The following is a 16,877-nucleotide window of genomic DNA, read 5'->3' as shown; positions in this document are numbered from 1 at the left end:
TCAGGATATCCAGAGCCTGATCAGGATGGGAAAGCGCAGAGACTACATACTCTGCTCCAGCATTGTTCAAAGTGCTCTGGGTCTCAGGATAGGGACAGCAGCTTTTCCAATGGAAGAAGGCAGGGAGGAAGGGACAGAGGGAGGAAGGAAAGGAAAGGATGAGAGGGAGTGAAGGGGAGGATGGGAGGAGCTCTGGACATGGAGAGTTTAAGAACACAATAGGTCAGGCACCTGTAATCCCAGCACTTGGGAGGTCAAGACAGGAGGATGGCTTGAGCTTAGGAGTTGGAGACCAGCCTGGAAGACTTACTGAGATCTCATCTCTACTAGAAAAAAAAAATGAGCTAGGTGTGGAGGTGCTCGCCTGTAGTCCCAACTACTCAGAAGACTGAGGTGGGAGATAGCTTGAGCCCAAAAGGCCGAGGCTGCAGTGAGCTGGGATCGTGCCGTTGCACTCCAGCCTGGGCAACAGAATAAAACCCTGTCTCAAAAAAACAAAAACAAAAAAACCCCCAAAAAATAGACCTGGGTTCCAATCCCAGCACCATGCTTTGTTAGCTGTGTAGCCTGAGGCCAGTAACTGCTCCTCTGTGAGATTCAGTTTTTCAGTCTATGAAATGGGGCTAAGAGGTGTTCCTATGTCTTCAGGTTGGTGTAAGGATTAAAGGAGATAAACTTATTGGGGGCTTAACCCAATACTTGCCATACAGTAGGCACTCATTAAATGACAATGGTGAGGATGATGAGTAGTCCATCAATAACAGCAGGACCAACACTAAAATAGTAATAATAGCACCTAACATGTATTAACCTATTTGATGCCCACAGGTATCTATAAAGTGGGAAAATTATATTTCCATGTTACAGATGAAGCAATGGAAGCACAGGGGTTGAGTCGCTTGCCCAGGGTCACACAGCTAGGAAGTGGCAGAGCTGAGGTTTGAACCCAGACATCCTTGTACCGGAACCTGAGCTCTTAGCCTTTACCCACTATTGCCTTACTACAAAGCATATTCAAAGTTTGCAGATTCCAGGCTGGGCATGGTGGCTCATGCCTGTAAACCCAGGACTCTGGGAGGCTGAGGTGGAAGGATTGCTTGAGGCCAGGAGTTTGAGACCAGCCTGGGCAACATGGCAAAACCCCATCTCTACCAAAAATACAAAAATTAGCCCAGCTTGGTGACGCATGCCTGTAGTCCCAGCTACTCAGGAAGATGAGGTGGGATCACTTGAACAGGGAGGTGGAGGCTGTAGTGAGCTGACTGCACCACTGCACTCCAGCCGGGCAACAGACCAAGACAGGGTCTCAAAAAACAAACAGCCCACGAAGTCTGCAGATTCTCTCAGAAAGGAGAGGGGTCATTGTCATTTTTTGGGATAATGAAACAGAGGCTCAGAGAGAGATAGTGACTTGCCCAAGGCCACACAGCTCAGGAGAGGCAGTGCTGATTTTCTCGCCTGGTGCCTCTGACTCCAGGGCCGGAGTCTGAGTGGAAGCATCAGGGGCTCCACTCACTTGGACAGGGAGACACCACCCGGCTTGCCAATGAGGTCTTCATGGTGGAGGACAGCGTCGCTCCAGGCGATGCCAAGGAAGTCGAGGATAAGCTTGAGTGAGCGCCTGGGGTGCAGCACCAGCTGCTCGTAGTACACAGGCAGGCACTTGTCCTTGCCCACCTCCATGCACTGGGCGTACATCACCTCGATGGCCTTGTTCCACTTGGTGAGGCAGTCGCGGTAGCTGCTGAGGTCGAAGCCCGCGATGGTGACTTTGCGCGTGATCATGGAGTGCACGGAGGCTCGGCCATCCCGCACCATCAGCAGGAATTTGGAGTTGGGGAACAGTCGCGACAAGTAGACCGAGGACTTGAGCGTAAATGGGTCCTTGTTGCAGAGCACGCGGGCCGGCTCTCCGTGCTTGGCAATCACCTCCAGGATGAAGGCCTGCATGGCGGCGTCCAGCACCTCATCCGTCACCCCCGCCTCGTCCAGCCGCAGCTTCTCACGGCCAGACTTGGACCAGGCCTGGCGCATGGCCAGCACGCGCGGGATGATGCGGGTCTCCTCGCCACAGCGCACCTCGGGGTGGGCGTCCAGCATGGCGCGCATCAACGTGGTGCCACTGCGTGGCACGCCGCCCACGAAGATGAGCGGCATGGCCTTGCCGTAGCGGTATTCCACGTGGTTGGTGCCCACCATCACCAGCTCCTCCTGCTCCGGCCGCATGGCCCCCCGGGGGCTCCGCAGGCCCGCCAGCACCGCCCGGCACTCTAGCACCTGCTGCCCCAGCTGAACCGCCAGCACTAGGACCAGGGCACAGCCAGCTGCCAGCAGCACCCTCCGCACCGACAGGCGCATGCTGGGCCGGAGGCGGGGCAGGCCCGGCCTGAGGACCCGCTTCTGGGGCTTCAGCGACAGGTTAGCTGGCAGCCCGCCAGGCTCACATCTGGGGAAAGAGGGGGACATGCATAGTCAGGAAGGTCTATGAGCTGTGAGCTCTCCAGTAACTGCGAAGCCCTATAACTGCAAACTGCTGACATGAATGCAGAGGGCAACTTTCATAAACACTAGCTGTGTGCCTGGGCACTTTAAAAAATTTTTTTGTTTTTTTAAAGAGACGGGGGTCTCACCATGTTGCCCAGGCTGCTCTTGAATTCGTGGGCTTGGGTGATCCTCCTACCTCCTCCTACCTCCTACCCAAAGTGATGAGATTACTGGCATGAGCCATCCGGTCTTTTTTTTTTTTTTTTTTTTTAATGCTGGAGTGCACTGAGTGGTGAGATCACAGCTCACTGCGGCCTCGGACTCCTGGGCTCAAGCAGTCCTCTGCCTCAGCCTCCCAAGTACCTGGGACTACAGGCACACACCACCACACCTGGCTAATTTTTAGAAACAGGGTCTCGCTTCAAGCAATCCTTCCACCTCGGCCTTCCAAAGTGCTGGGATTACAGGGGTGAGACACAGTGTCCAGCCACTTTACCTATCTTAACTCATGGGATCTTCCAACAACCTTAGGAAGGGAGGTACTGTTATCAGCCCAAGGGATGCTACAGCCTGGCAGCCTAAGTTCAAATCCTTCTCTCCACTTCCTAGCTGTGGGACCTTGGCAGGTTCCTTAATCCCTCAGCTGTTTCATTGGATCAATGGAGACAGTGATCATTATTATAAAATTTACTATCAAAATATATAATGTCAGATTCCAGCAGGTCTGCTCTATGAGGGCAGGGAGTTTTGCTGGTTTTGTTCACTGCTGTACCCCTCAACTCTTAGCACAGTGCCCGACACCTAGTAGTTGCTCAATAAATATTTCTGGAATGCGCCTTGAGAGGCTACTTGAGAGGCTGAGATGGGAGGATCACTTGAGCCTGGGAAGTCAAGGCTGCAGTAAGCTATGATTGGGCCACCGTACTCCAACCTAGGCCACAGAGCAAGACCCTGTCTCAAAATGAGCAGAGCCTGAATGAGCCGAGCCTGGCACAGATTAAGTGCTATGAAATCATCATTGTAGAGAGAAGAAACTAAGGTACAGAAAAGTTGCTCGGTTGCCCAGCTGGGAAGCAGCCAAACCAGGGTCCACGGTTCCAACCCAGACCAGCCAGCTCTGCTTTAAATCACCACTCTGCCTCCAAGGAAAACATTTTTTCACGAGAAGGCTGAGCATATCCTGGTCTACACTTCTTCCAGGATCATCATTCCATCATTTATTCTTCATTCACTAAAGTGCCAGGCACTGTGTTTGGTGCTGGAAACAGGACAATGGACAAGACAGCCAGGACTCTGACCTCAAGGAGCTTAGGTCCCAGCAGGAGAAGCAGATAATACACAAGGTATGGACAAACTGTGATAACTGTTTCAAAGAAATGAACAGGACACTGTGAGAGGAACCAAGGAGGGGAAGGAGGAAGGTAGTCAGGGGAGGCTTCCTGAAGGAGGTGGTATCCAAGCCAAGACCAGGATGAGAAGGAGCCGGCCATGTCTTTGCATGTGGGGAGGGTGTTACAAGCAGAGAGAACAGAGAGTGCAAAGGCCCTCAGATGAGAAAGAGTGTGAGGTCTTCAAGAACTTGAGGCTGAGAGTGGCGGCTCACACCTGTAATCTCAGCATTTTGGAAGGCCAAAGTGGGAAGATCACTTCAGGCCAGGAGCTTGAGACCAGCCTGGGCAACTTAGTGAGACCTTGTCTCTGTGGGCATGGTAGTGCCTGCCTGCAGTCCTGGCTACTTGAGAGGCTGAGATGGGAGGATCACTTGAGCCTGGGAAGTCAAGGCTGCAGTGAGCTATGACTGGGCCACTGCACTCCAACCTAGGCAACAGAGCAAGACCCTGTCTCAAAAAAATTTAAAAAAAAAAAGGAAAAAAAAAAACTGAGAAGAGGCTGCTGGGGCTAGAGGGGGAGAGGGAAAGATGGGGCAAGGCCAGGCAGGTCCTCAGGAACAAGGGAAGGAGCTGGACTCACTCTATAGACAGCCCCTGAGGGGTGAGGATGGAGATCAGGAGGCCATGCAGGAGGCTCCTGCCCGTGTCCTGGGTAGGCTCAGGGGTGCTGGACCTTTAAGGATGATTGGGGAAGGAAGGGAGAGGACAACTTAGGACAGAATGCTGCTCCTGAGCCTGGGCTCCTCGCTCCTCCCAGGAGTTGCTGATAAAGAAGATCAGACTTCAGTGGCAATTTTTCAGGTAAGGGCTCATTTTAAAAAGCGAGGCCACACCCTCTGTCACATCCCTCAGTGACAGATCTGCCTTCCTTCCCAGATCACCCCCCAAATCCCCTGATTTTGCAACCTGAGCCCAATGCAGACGGTGCAGACCCTGGCCCTGGAGGGACACTCAGCCCATCTCAGATTGCCCCAGCCGTTCTCTGCCTCACCCTTGCTGTGTTTCCGAGGCTTAGTTTCCCTGACTGCCCCTCTTACCTCTTTCCAGAAGCAAAGTGAGGGCTGAAGTCTCTGGTCATTCAAGGAGTCAGGTAAGCCGGGTTCAAATCCCAGCTCTGCCACTTCCTGGCTGAATGAGCCTGGGCAAGGGACTCCTCTGAGCCTCATCTAGAAAATGGGCCTAAGAGTGTCAACCTCAAAGGGCTGTTATGAGTAGTAAGCAACCCTCAATATGGAAAATATTTAAGGAGGTGCCCAGCACATAGGGAGCAATGGAAAGAATAATAGCAATTTCTTTTCTTTTCTTTCTTTTTTTTTTTTTTTTTCTGTAGAGAAAGAGTCTCACTCTGTGACCCAGGCTGGTCTCAAACTACTGGCCTCAAGTGATCCTCCCACCTCAGCCTCCCAAAATGATGGGATTACAGGCATGAGCTACCCCATCTGGCCCAAGAAGATTAGTGAGTTCTACCATAATCATTGGTTATTTACTTATTCCAACATGTAATGGGCACCCGCTATGTGCTGGGAACCTCAGCCTCCCAAGCCTACTCTTACTATGGACGTGTGCCTGAGAGACTGATGGGTTCTACCTGCCTAGGTGAGGGAAGGCCTCCTGCAGGAGGTAGCCTTCATGCAGAATTTTGAGCGGTGGGTAGGAAACAGGCAGGTGGAGAAGGGAAAGAAGGACGTTCCCAGCAAAGGGAATAGCCAGTGCAGAGCCACAGGCAGGAAAGGACGCAGCATGATTGGGGAACTGAGAGTGACTTAGTGAATGGAGGGTCTGGTGGAAGCCCGTGGGAAGACAGCACGCCTCTTTGGATGTGAGGTTCCACCCAAAACCACCCAAGGACCCAGTCTGCGGCTGGGCCTATCCACCTGCAAGGGCTTGGGCTGCCTGGGCCCTCTCAGGCTATAGCAGGTAGAAAATAACCATCAAAGGGGAGGGAACACAGTCTCAGGCCTGGGGTGGAAACTGCTAAGAGACTAGGGCTTCCTGGCCGTGTGGCTTGGGAGAGTCACTTCCTCATCTTAGCCACAGTCTCTTCAGCTGCAAAATCAGAGTGGATCCACTGACCTCAGAGGCTGCTGTGGAAATGTGAGAAGCAGCTGACAAAGCAGAGATGGATCTCAGGCTGGGGTCACCGGCCTCTCTGTGCCTTGGTTAATTTCCCTCTCTTCAGAAAAACGTGCTGATGAAGTTCTGCTGAAGAGGTTGGGGCTTCATGTGTACCCTCGATTCAGGGTCTGCAATGGGGAAAGCTATTTCAGGGCTACTTCCTGGGGGGAGGCAGGCTGAACAGGACATGAAGCCATTCAGAAATTCCTGCAATGACCCCTTCTCTTCATCAGAAGCTCAGTGAAATTCTCCCGAGACCTGTGACTAGAATTCTGTCAGTTATTAGGATTTCAGTGACAGCGTCCCCACCTTGGCTAATTTTTTTTTGTATTTTTAGTAGAGCTGGGGTTTCACCATGTTAGCCAGGTTGGTCTCGAACTCCTGACCTCAGGTGATCTGCCCGCCTCGGCCTCCCAAAGTGCTGGGATTACAGGTGTGAGCCAATGCACCCAGCCAGCTTCAGCATTTTATGTTCAGCAAAGGTGTTTGCATTTATGGAGCATAAACTGCTAAAGCATTTTCCCTGCAATATCTAAGCTCAAAGAGATGAAGCAGCTTGTCCAAGGTTGCACGGCCAGAGTGGCAGTCCTTGATCAGACCAGGCCAAGGCTGAAGAAAAGAGCTCAAAGCAGGCAAGGCAGAAGTGAGCAGAAGACAGCGACGACCTGCAGGACGGCTTAAAAAGAAAAAGCAGGGTGACTTGGGACACAGAAAGCAGCCTGGAACCCACAAAGCAGAAAGTATAGCTTCCTGGTTACCCAGAGCTAGGGATCCCACTCTGGGAGGAGCTAGAGGGCCCAGCCCAAGGAACTAGGCCTGCCCGACCCCCTCATCACCCTGCTGGACCCTGGCAAGGGAGGCGTCCTGGCATCCTCTTGAGGATGATGGGTGAGGGCTTCCAACTTGGAGTACTACACTCCCAGGTTCAAATCTCGCTTCTGCCACTTGCCAGCTGGTGATCTGGACAAAAGATATCACTTCTCTGAGCTTCTATTTTCTTCTCCAAAAAAGGAATAATAATACCCTTTTCTCAAGGAAGCTATTCGGAAGGCCAGGGAACTCCTGTGGGGTGCTGAGAAAGCATACCCAAAACACTAATGTCAGCAGAACGGGACACAAGAGGGTCTGGGTTCTGGCTATGCCTTGCATCTGCTCCGTGACACTGGGCAAGTCCCACGCCCACTTCGAGACTCAGCCTTCTCTCTCCTATCCCCTGGAGAATCGTCTTCCTAAGAGACAAAGATGCTCGTCTCTCTATGGTGCTTGCTGGGATGCAGCTTTTTCTAGTACCAGATTTCCAACCTGCTGGCTGAATAGAAAGGTGAAAACCAGCCGGGGAAGCTTGCCCAGGTGCCCAATCATGGAGGCTGGGGGCACGGAGGGGACTTTTGGAGGGTGATCTCAGGAGGGGCCAGGACTCCAGCGGAAATTCCTTCTGGGTGTACTTACCTCCTGTGGGCACTCTCATCTCTGGGCTCCAGCTCTTGTGCCTGTGTGCCAAGGCTGTCTGCTGGCAGAGCCCTGGAGAGGCAAAGGAGATATTGCATCAGGGATGGGCACCGTGGAGAGGGGCCAAGTCCCTGGCCCCTTCAAAGAGGCAGAGTGAGGGTTTAGGATCTCAAGAACACCAGACAGTGACATTTGGGAGAAGGACTCTGGAATGCAGGGGAGGCCGCTTCAGCTCAAGATACAACAGCTGGAGTCTCAACTTACCTGCTCCTACAGGGAATGAACTGGCTCACTTCTCAGGCAGAGAGATGTGAGGTGAAGTCTGAGCTAAGGCATTGCTGCCTTAGGGAGCCCCTGGCTTATGCCAACCAGGCCTCTCCCCTCCTCTTGGCCTAGGGACCTTGGACTCCAGGAAAAGTAAATATTAACAATAAGCAACCACCACCACCACGACACACCACTATTGCCACCTGAGATGGCTGGGTATGGCTGATCAGGTTGTGGACTGCACAATTCCAAATGGTGCCATGTGCCCAGCCTACAATGAATATGCTGCCTCCTGGAATTGAACACAACATCCTACTATCACCACCTAACACTGACCAAATGCCTACCACGCAAATACCTGTGTCATTCAAACCCCAATAAAAGGAAAGTGTGATGATCCCAATTTTACAGATGAGAAAGCACGACACCAAGAGGAAGAGCAACTTACCCAAGGAATGGGTGAAAAGAGTTTCACCATCCAGACCTTCCTAACACTTAATCTCCCATGTTACAGGAACGAGGCTGTGTCCATGATGAGTCCTGGCATGTAGCCAGAATCAGGCCAAAGTAGAATCATTGTAGCTTTAGGGTAGGGTGTATATATATATATATATATATGTGTGTGTGTGTGTGTGTGTGTGTGGGTGTGTATACACACACACACATATATACACACACACACATATATGTATGTGTGTATATATTTATACACACACACACACATATGTGTGTATATGTGTGTGTGTGTATATATATCTTACCACTTAGGGTAGAGAATATTTTTAGTCCAATTCATACCTTTCCCCATTTTACAGATGGGACAACTGAGGCCCACAAGGAGAAATCACTTTACAGACTCACATACTGAGTCTGAAGCTAAACCTCCCGCCTGTCAGTCCTGTTTCAGGAGGTAGGGGTGATTTGGAATGCAGCTCTGGAGTTGGCCAACTCCTTGACTATATACATCCCTCCTCTGGGACTTCTCCTATTCTGTAAACAGGAGGTTTTAACCAGGGTAACAACACTTTGAAATCTCAGCTTTTTAAATCTCAGCCAGGCTTTGCGTGGTGGCTCATGCCTGTGATCCCAGCACTTTGGAAGGCAGAGGCAGAAGGATCGCTTGAGCCCAGGAGTTCGAGACCCAGCCTCGGCAACAGGGGGAGACCCAGTCTCTACAAAAAATAAAAAATTATCCAGGTGATGGTACACGCCTATAGCCCCAGCTACTTGGGAGGCTGAGATGGGAGGATTGCTTAAGCCCAGGAGGTCAAGGTTGCAGCGAGCTGTGATTGTGCCACTGCACTACAGTCTGGGCAACAGAGCAAGACCATGTCTCAAAAAAAAAAAAAAAAAAGAAAACAAACAAGCAAACAAACTCAGCTTTTATTATTTATGCCATGATGGCAATAAACAGGCTGCAGGCTGTTGACTGCGTTTCTTGGTCCTCCATTCCTTCCTATTCACTCACTCCTTTTCTCCATACCATTTTCCTATTCCTGAAATATCAGGCCAATGAGGACATCTAAACCCAGATGGAAAAGGGAACCAAGGTGTAACCACAGCAACCAGACCCCCCCCAGCAGGCCACCCCCAAACTACAGACACTCAAGCCCCGGCAATCCTGGAACATGGGCGGCCAATGATGTGAGGCCTGCTCTCTTGGCATAAATAAAACCAATTAGGAAGCAGGCGCTGGAAGCTCTTCCAGAGGCAGGATGGCTCGCCCAGCTGCCCTCAGACAGCTCTTGAAATGCCAGCGAGCCCAAGAGGCCTGCCAGCCAGGCAGCTCCCACCGCCCGTGAGCCCAGCCATCCCCCTCCAGGGAACACAGGCCCTTTCAGAGCAACGGGACAGGGCTGTCAGTCACTTGGAGCTGTGTATCCAACATGCAGCTCCCAGCCACACATAACTATTTAAACTCACCTTAGGTAACATTAAATACAATTAATAATCCAGCTTCCCATCTGCACTAGCCACACTACAAGTGCCCAGAAGCCACACGTGACCAGTGGCTACTGTACCAGACAGTGCACATTTAGGAGGGGGCGGGCAAATGATGGCCCAATCCAACCCAGGGCCTGTTTTCAAAGCACCCTTGAACTAAGAATGGTTTGTAAGTTTTATCAAGGGAAGAAGGTGAAAGGAGGAGGAAGAGGAGAGAGAGGAGGAGGAGCAACAGCAACAGAAACCACATAAACACCACAAAATTGGAAACATTTACTATCTGGACATTTATAGAAATTTGCTGACCTCTGCACAGAACATTCTCATCACGGCAGAGTGTTCTGCTGGGCAGTGCTAATTAGAGGGCAAATGAGAGGGAGGGGTGGGAGTCAAAGAGCTCTCCTTTTTTTTGTTGTTGCTTTTGTGGTTGCTGTTGAGAGGGGGTCTCATTCTGTCCAGCCCAGACTGGAGTGCAGTGGCATGATCTTGGCTCACTGCAGCCTTGACTTCCTTGGGCTCAGGCGATCCTCCCATATCAGCCTCCCAAATATCCAGGACTACAGGTGCATGCCACCGTGCCTGGCTAATATTTGTATTTTTGTGTAGAGATGGGGTCCCGCTATGTTGTCCAGGCTGGTCTCAAACTCCTGAGCTCAAGCGATCCTCTTGCCTGTGCCTCTCACAGTGCTGGGACTTCACGTGTGGGCCGCTGCACCCAGCCCCTCCTTTTTTTGCAGGAGGAATATATTAAATACACAGCACCCCTGTGTATTTAACACCAAAGCAAGGGTTTTCCATGCCCTACCTGGTTTCATCCTCACATGAGCCCCATCAGACAGGTGGTGCCATGTTCTCCATTTTAAGCTAAGAAAGTCCCATGTGGGTGCAGGGTGAACACGACTCTACCACAAAGCAAAATCGCCAACAAATAGAAACCACACTTAAGAAAAAAGCCAAGAAGGAAATAAGACTCAACTGCTACCAGGTAACCAGGCATGGGGTGGTGCACGCCTGTAGTCCCAGCTACTCTGGAGGCCAAGGTGGGGGGATTGCTTGAGCCCAGGAGGTTGAGGCTGCAGTGAGCTAGGATCAAGCCATTGCACTCCAGCTTAGATGACAGAGTGAGACTGCCTTAAAACAGACAAACAAACAAAAAACATTGCTACCAGGGGTGGTATTCGGGTGGTAGGTGATATTTTTCTCCTAAAAACATAACTTGATGGTGTCATCTTATTGTCTTTCCAAATGATAAAATAATAAAGTGACTAGTATTTTTTGAATTGTACACCATACATGTTATGGGCCCAGACTGCTTGGGTTCAAAATCCTGCTGCATCGGCTACTGGCTGAAGGACCTTGGCAAGTCACTTAGCCTCTCTGACACTTGGTTTTCTCATCTGTAAAATGGGGATGATAATACAGGTCAAGTAGCCCTAATGCAGAATTTCAAAATATGAAATGCTCCAAAATCCAAAACTTGTGGAGTGCCGACATGATGCTCACAGAAAACGCTCATCAGGTGTGGGCATGGTGGTTCACACCTGTAATCCCAGCACTTTCGGAAGCCGAGGTGGGAGAATCACTTAAGCTCAGGAGTTCAAGACCAGCCTGGGCTATTAATACAACGAGACCCCATCTTGAAAGGAAAGGGAAGGGGGGGAGGGGGAGGGGAGGGGAAGCGAAGAGGGGAAGGGAAAGGAAAGGGGAAAGGGGAAAGAAAAGGAAAGAGGAAAGGGGAAAGGAAAAGAAAAGAAAGGAAAATGAAAGAAAAGGAAAAGGAAAGAAAAGAAAGAAAAGGAAGGAGAAAGAGAGAGGGAGAAAGAGAGATAAAGAGAGAAAGAAAGAGAGAGAGAAAGAGAGAAAGGAAGGAAGGAAAGAAAGGAAAGAAAATGCTCAGTAGAGTATTTTGGAGTAGGGATGCTGAACTGATCAAAATAATGCAAATATTCCAAACTCGGAAAAAATTCAAGCTAGGCGTGGTAGCTCATGCCTGTAATCCCAGCACTTTGAGGGCTGAGGCAGGAGGATCGCTTGAGCCCAGGAGTTTGAGACCAGTCTGGGCAACAAACTGAGACCCCATCACTACTAAAAAAACTTTTTTTTAATTAGCCAGGTGTGGTGGTGCTTGCCTGTAGTCCCAGCTAATTGGGATGCTGAGGCAGGAGGATTACTTGAACCCAGGAGGTCAAGGTTAAAGCGAGCCATGATCGTGCCACTGCACTCCAGCCTGGGTGTCAGAGGGAGACCCTGCCTCAAAAGAAAAAAAAAAAATCTGAAATCCAAAACCTTTCTGGTCCCAAGCATTTCAGATAAAGGGATAGGCAACCTGTAACGCCTCCTAGAAGGGCACTTGGAAATCTGCCCCGTGCAAATGAGAAACTAGTCTTGTAGGAGTGCTGGGAAGTACAAATAAATGAGGGCATGTTGGAACAGCACCTGGCCCAGAGCAAGTGCTACCTGCCTGCTGGCTCTTGTTTTCAGCAAATCCTTGTACGGTGGGGATTTTTATCCCCCATCTGAGAAGTGAAGAAATTGAAGCTCCAAGAGATGGAGTGATTAGCAGAAGCCACACAACTAGTAAGAGGAAAGGCCAGTTTCTGAATGTGGTTCTGTCTTCAAGGTGTCATCCCTAGCATGGTGTCATGCGGCTCATAAAACAGGGGCAGCAGCCAGGCACAGTGGCTCATGTCTGTAATCCCGGCACTTTGTGAGGCCGAGGCGGGCGGATCACGAGGTCAGGAGATCGAGACCATCCTGGCCAACACAGTGAAATCTCATCTGTACTAAAATACAAAAAATTAGCTGGGCATGGTGGCGTGCGGCTGTAATCCCAGCTACTCAGGAGGCTGAGGCAGGGGAATCGCTTGAACCCGGGAGGCAGAGGTTGCAGTGAGCCGAGATTGCGCCACTGTACTCCAGCCTGGGCAACAGAGCAAAACTCCATCTCAAAAAAAAAAAAAAAAAAAAAAAGATTCAGATTAAGCCAGAATCAGCCGGTTGTTGGAAACAGCAGGGTTTCATTTCACCAGGTGTGGTGACTCACACCTGTAATCCCAGCACTTTGGGAGGCCGAGGCGGGCGGATCACGAAGTCAGGAGATCAAGACCATCCTGGCTAACACGGTGAAATCTCCTCTCTACTAAAAATACAATAATAATAATAATAATTATAATAATTAGCCGGGTGTGGTGGAACGCACCTGGGAGCTCCCAGCTACTCGGGAGGCTGAGGCAGGAGAATCACTTGAACCTGGGAGGCAGAGGTTGCAGTGAGCCATGATCGCACCACTGCACTCCAGCCTGGGTGACAGAGCAAGACTCCATCTCAAAAAACAACAACAACAAAAAAAACAGGCAGCAGGAATGGGAGGGGACTTTGCTCCCTCTTTCCATTGACCCTGAAAAGCCCCTGGAAGGGAGGGGGCTGATCAATCTAAGAGATCCCCTTAGACTCAGATTCATTCATTCCACCAATGTTTACTGAGCAAGTACCATGTGCAGGGCCCTGCTCAACATACTGGGATACATCAAAGGCAGCAGACAAAGGTCCCTGCCTTCATAGAGCTGACATTCCAGTGGGGAGCCAAGAAACCAGTGTGTGAGACAATGACACCAGTGATAAAGGCTCAGAAGCAAATGCCCATGATGAGAGGTGGAGGCATTCCACAGGGGTTAAAGAAGGAAAGAAGGGGGTGACATTTGCACTGAGACCACACCAAGTTTTGGCTCAAATCTATACGAACTTTCTAAATCATCATTTCTCCAAGCTCAGCAGATCAGGAGGTTCCCAAGAGAAAAGCAGCAGGGGGGCAGGGAGAGGACAACAGCAAGGAGCTGGCAGCGCACAAAGCCGGCTCGGGAGGTCACTGCACTTACAGAGTGGCCCTGGAGCAGGGCCCAGTGCCCATGTGCTCAGGCTCAGCCATCAGCCCTGCGATTCCTCCCCATGGGAACCAGCTTCCAACATTCCATTGCCATGGCTATTCCCAACCCTACCGGACCACGCTGACCACACCACCTCCCACCCACCATGCTCCAACCTTCTGCAGAGCTGGGAGATGCAGGTCTCTTGGGCAGGGTCCCTGGGAATCAGGGACCTCTGAGCTATTACAGGGGGAAGCCAGCCAAGAAAGCCCTCCAGATTTCAATGGGGTGAGAGTAGGGGAAAAATAATTCTGAAGCTCTGGACACTGCTTGAGCATAAAAAGCATGCAGAGTGGTTCAAGAGGGAAGAAGGGCAGGGAGGCTGGCATGCAGCCTTAAAAATACTAGCTCAGGCCGGGCACAGGGGCTCACGCCAGGCACAGTGGCTCATGCCTATAATCCCGGCACTTTGGGAGGCTGAGGGGGATGGATTGCTAGAGGAAAGGAGTTTGCGACCATCCTGGACAATAAGACGAAACTCTCTACACAAATTAGCTGGGTGTGATGATATACACCTATAGTCCCAGCTACTTGGGAGGCTGAGGTGGGAGGATGGCTTGAGCCTGGGGGGCAGAGGTTGCAGTGAGCCAAGATCACACTGCTGTACTCCAATCTGGGTGACAGAGAGAGATTCTGCCTTAAACAAAAACAAAAACAAAAACAAAAAACAAAAAAACAACAAACAAATAAAAACATTAGTTCAGACTTAGAGCACTTATTATATACCAGGCACTGAGCTAAGAGTTTTACATATATCATTGCATTTTGTCTTAACCATTGACCCTATTTGACCCTCCCTTATTAAACCATCCATTTCCAGGGGCTCAGAGATGTAAAGAGACCTGCCCAAGGCCATGCAAGTTGGTAGGCAGGGGAGCTAGAAGGAAAACCCAAGTCTCTCTCTTTCCAGAGCCTGTGCTCTCCTCCCTGTCTTGTTTTGCATTTTTTCACCTAAAACCATCAAAGCAGGGTCCCACACACTGTCCCAGCCTCCCCCTCAGAGGCCCAGTTCAGTACTCTGTTAGGGACTAGCTGGGGGTGGGGACTGATGAGGCTGGGGGTCACATCCTGGCTCCCTCACTCAGAGGCTGGGTGTCCTGGGTCAATCTGGGGCAGCTCTTTGAGCCAGCCTCAGTGTTCTCATCTGAGAAATGGGAATAACACCTGGAAGAGTGCCATGGGAACTACGTAACTTCCATCAAGCCAGGCAGAGCCAGCATGAGAAAACTATTACCATTTAATTTTTTCCTTTTCTTTTCTCTTTTTTTTTTTTTTTTTTTTTTTTGAGACAGGGTCTTGCTCAGTCCCCCAAGCTAGAATACAGTGGTGCAATCATGGCTCACTGCAGCCTCAAGCACCTGGACTCAAGAGAATTCTCCCATCTCAGCCTCCCAAGTAGCTAGTGCGCCACCACGCCCGGCTAATTTTTTTTTTTTTTTTTTTTTGTAGAAACGGGGTCTTAATACATTGTCCAAGCTGGTCTCAAACTCCTGGACTCAAGTAATCCTCCTGCCTGGGCCTCTCAAAGTGCTGGGATCACAGGCATGGGCCACTACGCCTGGCCGCCTTTTTTTTTTTCTTTTTTTTTGAGATGGAATCTCGCTCTGTCGCCCAGGCTGGAGTGCAGTGGAGCGATCTCAGCTCACTGCAAGCTCCACCTCCCGGGTTCAGGCCATTCTCCTGCCTCAGCCTCCCGAGTAGCTGGGACTACAGGCACCCGCCACCACACCCGGCTAATTTTTTGTATTTTTAGTAGAGACGGGGTTTCACTGTGTTAGCCAGGATGGTCTCGATCTCCTGACCTCGTGATCCACCCGCCTCGGCTTCCCAAAGTGCTGGGATTACAGGTTTGAGCCACCGCGCCCGGCCGCCTGGCCGCCTTTTTATGTTATGATCAATCATTACAGCACATGGATAAAGACTGGCAGGGACATACACAAACTAAGGAATGTGTGGTCCAGTCAGGTGGGGTCAGGACTGACTTTTTTTCCCCTGTTCTTTGTCATTAGAGTCAAAAATGCACAGTTGGCCCTGTACATTTTGACGCTCAATGACAACCATGGAGGGTGGGCAGTATTATTAGTCACGTTTTACAGAAGGGGAAACTGAGGCTTAGAGAGGTGAAATGCTTTGTTGGAGGTCACACAGGTGGTAACTGATTGAGCCTGAACTGGAAGTCAGGCTATCTGATGCCAGAACCCAAACTGTTTCCCCAACGTTCGACGACCCTGCTTTATCATCTCTCTTGGGGGTGGGCAAGCTTCTGTGAAGTCATAAAACCCATGTTTTTGGCTCCGTGGACCACAAGAGCTCCAATGCGACTTTGCAACTATAATGTAAACAACCAAGATGACACATACATGAAGACATGTGGCTATGTTCCGATAAGACTAGTTACAAAAACAGGCGGTGAGCTAGATTTGTCCCGTGGGCATAGTTTGCCAGCCCCCTTATCTATATCACGAAAAGACACTATCAGTCAAGCGCAGTGGCTCATGCCTGTAATCCCAGCACTTTGGGAGGCCAAGACAGGCGGATTACCTAAGGTCAGGAGTTCGAGACCAGCCTGGCCAACATGGTGATACTCCATCTCTACTAAAAATACAAAAATTAGCCGGGTGTGGTGGCAGGTGCCTGTAGTCCCAGCTCCTCGAGAGGCTGAGGCAGGAGAAGTGCTTGAACCCGGGAGGCAGAGGTCGCAGTGAGCTGAGATTATGCCATTGCACTCCAGCCTGGGTGACAAGAGCGAAACTCCGTCTAACTTAAAAAAAAAAAAAAAGACACGCTCAGCAGCACCTGCCCTCAGTGCAACCTGGGCAAACTCACAGAGCACAAATACAGTGAGCCGAGGTGGAAGCCAGTTTGGTTCTGGGACTTATCTCAGTAGGGACTGTGGGAGGACCCAGGTGGCCAGCCTTTGGTAAGAGAAAAATGTACAATTCAGGAAAACAAACAGTTGATTGAAAAGAAAAAGAAGTGCACACTCATGCATGGGGAATCATCCAGCATCCTGTCTGTTGCCACGTAAGGACTAGCAGAGAGGCTTGTGTATGCCTGGCAGTCTTTTTTTTTTTTTTTAAAGAGACAGGATCTCCTTCTGTCTCCAAGGCTGGAGTGTAGCGGCATGATCATTGTTCACTGCAGCCTTGAAACTCCTGGTCTCAAATGATCTGCCTGCCCCAGCCTGCCAAGTAGCAGGGACTACAGGCAAGTGCCACCACGCCCAGTTAATTTTTTATTTTTGTGGAGAGGGGGTCCCACTATGTTGCCCAGGCTGGTCTGAGTTTAATCCTCCCACCTCAGT

At 50.5% G+C, this 16,877-nt stretch overlaps 1 protein-coding gene across 15 annotated transcripts in view; it reads right to left on the bottom strand.

The window, feature by feature from the left end:
- TPST2 (tyrosylprotein sulfotransferase 2) overlaps positions 1–16,877 on the bottom strand; it is a 63,626-nt gene that overhangs the window by 11,734 nt on the left and 35,015 nt on the right. For 4 of the 15 annotated variants that reach the window (XR_006690083.2, XR_012418898.1, XR_006690085.2 and 1 more), the window contains exons 2-6: positions 7,440–7,511; positions 5,949–6,118; positions 4,913–5,041; positions 4,456–4,548; positions 1,517–2,446 (exon numbers count right to left, since the gene is read on the bottom strand). Coding sequence is in view for 5 of the 15 variants with exons in the window: in XM_045363883.2 (XP_045219818.1) it covers positions 1,517–2,446; positions 4,456–4,548; positions 4,913–4,953 (1,064 nt within the window). In the remaining 10 variants the exon portion in view is untranslated. The remainder of the gene's footprint in view (positions 1–1,516; positions 2,447–4,455; positions 4,549–4,912; positions 5,042–5,948; positions 6,119–7,439; positions 7,512–16,877) is intronic. The other 11 variants (XR_012418903.1, XR_012418901.1, XR_012418904.1 and 8 more) reach the window with 4 other exon arrangements.

This window comes from Macaca fascicularis, chromosome 10, assembly GCF_037993035.2.
Source record: "Macaca fascicularis isolate 582-1 chromosome 10, T2T-MFA8v1.1".
Taxonomy (NCBI): Eukaryota; Metazoa; Chordata; class Mammalia; order Primates; family Cercopithecidae; genus Macaca; species Macaca fascicularis.
This window is presented reverse-complemented; position numbering and strand designations above follow the sequence as displayed.